Source organism: Notothenia coriiceps, unplaced genomic scaffold (genome assembly GCF_000735185.1).
Source record: "Notothenia coriiceps isolate Sejong01 unplaced genomic scaffold, NC01 NC01_scaffold00013906, whole genome shotgun sequence".
NCBI lineage: Eukaryota > Metazoa > Chordata > Actinopteri > Perciformes > Nototheniidae > Notothenia > Notothenia coriiceps.
This window is the reverse complement of record NW_011346607.1, coordinates 297,361-303,379: the sequence shown is the minus strand read 5'-3', so window position 1 is coordinate 303,379 and position 6,019 is coordinate 297,361. Positions and strand designations below refer to the sequence as shown.

The following is a 6,019-nucleotide window of genomic DNA, read 5'->3' as shown; positions in this document are numbered from 1 at the left end:
TCAGTGTTTGCCATCAAAGCTCCAGCTCTCCATCGTGTCTCTCTTTGAGTCCTGACTCCAATTGCTTCAGAAGTTTCCCCCACATTTATCATATTATTTGGCTTTGTTGGCATTACAATATTGAAAACAAACCAAAAACTTTTATATTAAAGTGAAGTCAAGAGTTTTTTTATTATTAATATAATAACACATCTATAGTGGGTATTGTGCCAACAAATATGGAAATGCATCACACAATGATAACATAAGTTAATGTACTTGACCCACTATTGGTCACAAGAAACTATTGTCAACAACCACTGGCCTAGCATTAGTGTTTTGTAAAATATAAGGTATATATAATTAATACATCTATGTTGTCTTCTTTGGCCGTTTTATTCTGCCAAGTGCTATAAATGTAGTGTTTCGTTGTATTGGAGATCGGGGTTATGGGGTGAACAAGTGTATCTGTTGACATTCAATGCTTCTTATTTAGCGTACAGACACAAGTACATCCACCTTCTCACTTAATTCTCCGCATTAAGCCATATTCTAAAATGTCAAACCTTTTCTGAAGAGTATATATAGTGTGTGCGTGCATTCATAAAACCTGGAGCAGGAAACAATCACAAGAACACGTAAAACTTTGTGTCACAAAAGATTACAATTTTAATCACCATTATAAATCGGTCTATAAATACATGGTTTTCATATCATTAAGAATTTATTTTAAATAGCAATCGATAAAAACAATTAGTCGGGGTTGGTCAGTGGGTTCAAAGACAGATCAAACAACACAACAATCTTCTGGGTCTTAATGAGACAAAACTGTAACAATTAGTGGAAGTCACTGTGTGTGTGTGTGTGTGTGTGTGTGTGTGTGTGTGTGTGTGTGTGTGTGTGTGTGTGTGTGTGTGTGTGTGTGTGTGTGTGTGTGTGTGTGTGTGTGTAGTTTGGTTTCTTTGCCCGGGTCTTCAATTCGATCCTCCTTCATCACCGCTCTGTAAGAGAGAAATTAGAAAGGCTTACAGGAAAGAAATCTAAACAGTATGAATATTGTTATCCTGTTGCATCTTTTTTTTACCAATTAAGCTAAATATGTTTAATTAGGAAGTGTCAGGAAGACTTACTTTCTAATTTCATTTTTAGTGGTGTCAGTGCTGCCGTTGCCTGAAAAGCACACAGAAACAATACATGTAGCTGCTGTGTGTGGCTCAATGTTGTGACATTAAGGTCTTAAATCATTGTTATTTTGTGTAATGCCAAACGCGGAGAAATGGAAGAGCAGCTTCTCTTTTTGTACCTTCTTGATAGCATTCCAGTCTTCAAGGATGTCGATTTCCCTCAACATGTAGACGATGAAAGGCCCTGTGAGACAGAGAGGTGTTGGATCAAATCACAAACTACAAAAAGACAAAAAGTCATATAAATATGAGAGAAGAAGTTTTACCTGAAACCAGAGTCACTTTTTTTTTCCGCTCCGACCGGCCAAGCAGGTTCTTTCTTTTACACTTCTTGCCCCTCGTCTCATCACTCCACTCTGGAATGAGACAAATAAAACGTCCATTACTAAACTCATCTTACTGTTAGATTGATTTATTCAGACGAAATAGGCCCCTTGAGGCAAATGTGTGATCATGGGCTGTATTACATGAAAACAAACTTAAATTAATGAATTAACAATCATTTAGTACACAGACTTAGCATAATGTATTCAGATTTATTTTTTCATCTTTCTAAAGTTCTAAAAGTAATGACTTCTTGATGGAATGCAAATTAAATTTATGAGCATGATTAAAGTCATTTACTAGATGTATTGAAGCCGAAATAGATTTAGTTGTAATTGTAGGTACAGTATAGAAAAATGTAGATAGGGGAACAGCAAACAGTCCTCAGACGGCAGTGAAAGATACTGATTTGTACCTGAGGTGAGGTCTGTATTCTGTCTGTCCTCCTCCAGTCTTCTGATCTTCTCCAGCAGTTCAGACTTCATGGCATCTAACAGCAGTGACCGCTCACTCTGTAGCACACAATCATACACAAATACGTACCAAGTTTGTTCAATAACATTGGCTAAAGTGTATGTGTGTAGTATATTATCTTTGTGTGTGTGTTACCTCCAGGTGCTGCTTTGCTCCTTGTAGTTCACACTCGTTCTTGTGTTTGATCACCTGCAGACACAGCTCTCTGTACACTCCTGCAGTTAAAGACAGAGAGGATACTTTTAGATTTTTTTTGACAAAGTTACCATTTATCGATTATAACACAGAGATCAAAAATTGGCTCCTTGGTCCAAGCGGCTTGCAGTGTAAACAATGAGAGAGAAATCACTGCTCATCATAATTTAGTTTTCTTTGTGTGTTTGACGTACCGGCCACTTGAGTTCGTATCTGCATGCTCTCCTGCAGAGCTACCAGAGGTTCTCTGTATTCTCCAGCCTTTCCTGTCAGAACCTCGTCCAGCTTCACCTTAATCTGATTCTGCCGCTCTCGAAACAACCTGCCATCACATAGGAGTCGTTTTTTTCTTCTGTCTATCCTTCATATGACGGATTATTTCACACCAGAGGGACAACTTACTTATCCTTTAGCTCCTGAAATTGCTTTTCCAGATCCATCATCTCATCGAGACATTCTCCTCTCCTCCGCTCACAGTCTTCATCGTCCATCTCTTAACATAGGAAGACATATCAAGTGAGAAACAGTGCATTTACTCATGGAGCACTTTAGCAGAGCACCTGGATCTTACCTGAACTCTCCTCTTCCTCCTCTTCTTCCTCTTCCTCACTATCCTCCAAGTCGCTGTCCCTGTCCTCGGCACTCTCCTCCATGGTCTCCTCTCCGTCTCCAACTCCTCTTCCGTCCTCTCGTGGGCGCTCCACCTCTCCGTTGGCCTCAGGGAGTTGTGACTCTCCTTCCGCCTCCATCTCCTCCTCCGGCTCCCTCTCAGGGGGCTGGGCTGGCATGGCAGACTGAGAAACATGCACACACACACAAGTTTAAAAGTCAGCCATCTCTGGTGAACTGATGGTCGTTTTATACACTGGCTAACTCATTCGGACTTTTATACGTTTGCATTTTAGTTGAATAATGGTGATAGAAATCACAACTGCCTTCCACACACTGACACTGTTGTATGGCGGGATTTATAGATTTTTTCCTTATCGATTCATCTCCAGATTATTAGTTGATGAGTAACAACGCTGCAGCTGGGTTATAGTAATAGGGTAATAGTAAACAGTTTACTGTAAACCACAACAAAGAGCACAGAAAGCAGATAAAGGGATGACTCGTATTATTATTTCGGTGAAAGACCAACTTGTCAACTGAATTGTAGCTGATAAATGAAAATATTTTTTTAAAACAATGGGACATCGCACTAACGCTCCCGTGTCTGTCAAGCCAGATAACAACACACAAAACAGAGAAAGACCGGAAATGACCCGGTTTTGTTTGTTAAAAAGCAAAAACAGATAACTTATCTTACAGTTCACTATGAGTGCTTTGTAAAAAACATATTACAAATGAAATAACATGAGGGTATGTCCTTCAACATGTTGCGTTGTACATTAATAGGACCTTTATTTTGTAGCATTACCGGAAGTACCATTTCCATAACTTGACCACTGGCAGCTTCCGTGATGTCATACAGTAAGAGACATTAAATCGACGGAGGTATTTACAGTAAAAATAAAGACCAGAAATGAGCCTAAACCATTCAAAACTGCCTGTCCATTTACCTACAACCCACAATAAATTAACCGAGACTCCTCTTTGCATTTTTATATCGAATTAGTGGCAGTTAAAGCACAGTGAAGTCAAGTGCAACACTAGCTAACGATTGAAACCACAGCGAGGGACAGACTGTCTGCTCATCACACTGTCCGACTGTTGAAGTTCATTTATCGGCACATATTCCCTCTATTCGTAGGAACAGCGTTTAGATGACATTAATCCCAATGAAGCATCGCCTCAATCTGCCTCCATCCTCCAACTGTACACGGATTAACAAGTAACGTTATCAAGCAGGCAGGCGGAGCTGTTAGAAACAGAAAGTCTTCCTTTCTCCGGACCCTTCACTCACCTTCTCCCTCTGCTCCGCTGCACAACGTTAAAGTATCATGTTCTATATTTACAATTTAAAAAGTACTTCCTCTTCACTTCAGTCCCCAGTTCGACACTTTGCCGGACTCTACAACCCGTCAATCCAACCAATCAGCGCCGAGCCGTAATGCTGTAAAGACCAATAGGAGAGACCGCCCCCAAACGTAGTTTGTCCAATCAAAAGCTCAAGCAGATTCATAAGGCCAATCAGAATCAAGTTTGGTGCCGTAATCCATCAGAGTTGGCCAATAGGATCGACTTTATAGAAAATACCGCGCATCTCCTTTTTTTCAATTTTAAAATAATAATAGGAAGTGAGATTACACATGCATTATAATAAATACAACGATAACAGGTGTGAATTATTACAATAATACATTTTTTTTTCACAAAAATGGACGTATCCCTTTTAATTTAAAATATTAAATCATGTTTTAACAAAACATGTTTTGGTTCAATTCATGAAGTTTCAATCAAATTAGTGTTGGTAGATTTTTCTTTGTATACAGTGCAAAATCATAATATCATTTATCTCTGGGCTTTTCTCATATAAAGCAGGTATAGACTACTCTTTATCATGACCAACAATTCCTAGACCTATTTTGCTTCCCACCATGGTGTAAATCATTTCTTAAATTAACCACAAGGTGACACTAAAGTAATACAACATGTCTGGACAGCTATTCAATTGATGTCGGAATTCATATAATCTAGGCATTTTTTATGGCAGACATTTTGGCCTGTTATTGCCTGAACAAATTGTGGATGGAACAAAAACAACATTCATGTTATTAAAGCATCTGTGCAACCTACTGGGGAAAATGTTTTCTATTCAAATAGTCCTATAAAGAATGGGTTTTATCTTTATTTATTCATAGAAGTTGTTAATAAAGCACATAAAGAATATAAAAAGTAAATTAATTATTTGTTGAACTATGTGCAAGCTAATATTCTGTTGCATAATTGTAGGTAAGGCTAAGGTTTTCTGAAGCAAAGAATGACAAATGAACAAAACAACAATATTTACATTTTACATGTTTTTATTAAAGTTGCATAAAAGTGTAACAAAATTGGGCAAAAACAAGACCTGTTGTTGATATTGCTACATTTGTTTGTGGTTTCGATCTAATCATTGTCCAAAAAAAACACCTTCGCTCCTTCAATCTGCACAGTTTAGCTCTTGTATTTAGCCTCAATGATGATAATCAGTATATATATTTTTTTTTTGCAATTTTCTCCAACAGTAAAAAAACAGACTCCTCAATAACAGTCTAAGAAGATATAATCCAAACCTGGATTCAGACAAGAAAATCCACTCAAATTCACCTACTGATTGATCATTCCTGGTACAATCCGATGTCTCCGAAATAAAACGCAGACCGTGCTTGATTTGGAAACCCCACTAGGAAGGCAAAAGCAATCGCACCAAGGTGTATCTGAGTGGATTTGTGTTCAGCTATGTTAATCCAAGGCATGGCATCAATTAGTGTCATGATCACAATAAAAACAGCCCAGTATTCAAATGGTAAATGCAAGGAACATTGTTTCATCTAAACAAAATCACTGTATCAAGTATTAAACACTCACTTCTAAAAAGAAAAAAAAAAGAAATCTCATTTTGTTTTCCAAAAAAGGAGCGACAGGAGATTCTCCACATGTCGCAGTTCTGCTCACGTGTTTAGCAGTTACCTTTTAAAAAATGAATGTCTCCCGTTTATTTGGTTTGTGTAACATAAATAATACCTAAGGCAACATCTGTTTTTTTTAAAAAGGAAAGGAAAAAGGATTGAGGGAGGGAGGGAGGGTGGACAAAAGGATGAATATGGGAGGGAGGGAGGAGGAGGGGGATGACAGGCAGGAAGGACAGAGCAGCAAGATGAAAATGGGCGTTTGTGTGTGTGGGTGTGTGTGTGTGTGTGTGTGTGTGTTGGCACTGA

At 38.3% G+C, this 6,019-nt stretch overlaps 1 protein-coding gene across 2 annotated transcripts; it reads right to left on the bottom strand.

Annotated features, from left to right (window-relative positions):
* Nucleotides 1-624: 624 nt before the first annotated feature.
* brms1 (BRMS1 transcriptional repressor and anoikis regulator) lies at nucleotides 625-4,171 on the bottom strand. 2 transcript variants are annotated; one of them, XM_010774377.1, is made up of 10 exons: nucleotides 4,063-4,171; nucleotides 2,728-2,950; nucleotides 2,559-2,649; nucleotides 2,351-2,478; nucleotides 2,097-2,176; nucleotides 1,903-1,999; nucleotides 1,430-1,519; nucleotides 1,283-1,347; nucleotides 1,110-1,149; nucleotides 888-980 (listed from the first exon to the last, which is right to left on the bottom strand). In XM_010774377.1, the coding sequence occupies exons 2-10, from the start codon at nucleotides 2,942-2,944 to the stop codon at nucleotides 973-975; spliced, it is 816 nt and encodes a 271-aa protein (XP_010772679.1). In that variant the 5' UTR covers nucleotides 2,945-2,950; nucleotides 4,063-4,171; the 3' UTR covers nucleotides 888-972. The 2 variants fall into 2 exon arrangements, with proteins under 2 accessions (XP_010772680.1, XP_010772679.1); XM_010774378.1 differs by lacking the exon at nucleotides 1,110-1,149 and having other exon boundaries at nucleotides 625-980.
* Between the last annotated feature and the right edge of the window lie 1,848 nt (nucleotides 4,172-6,019).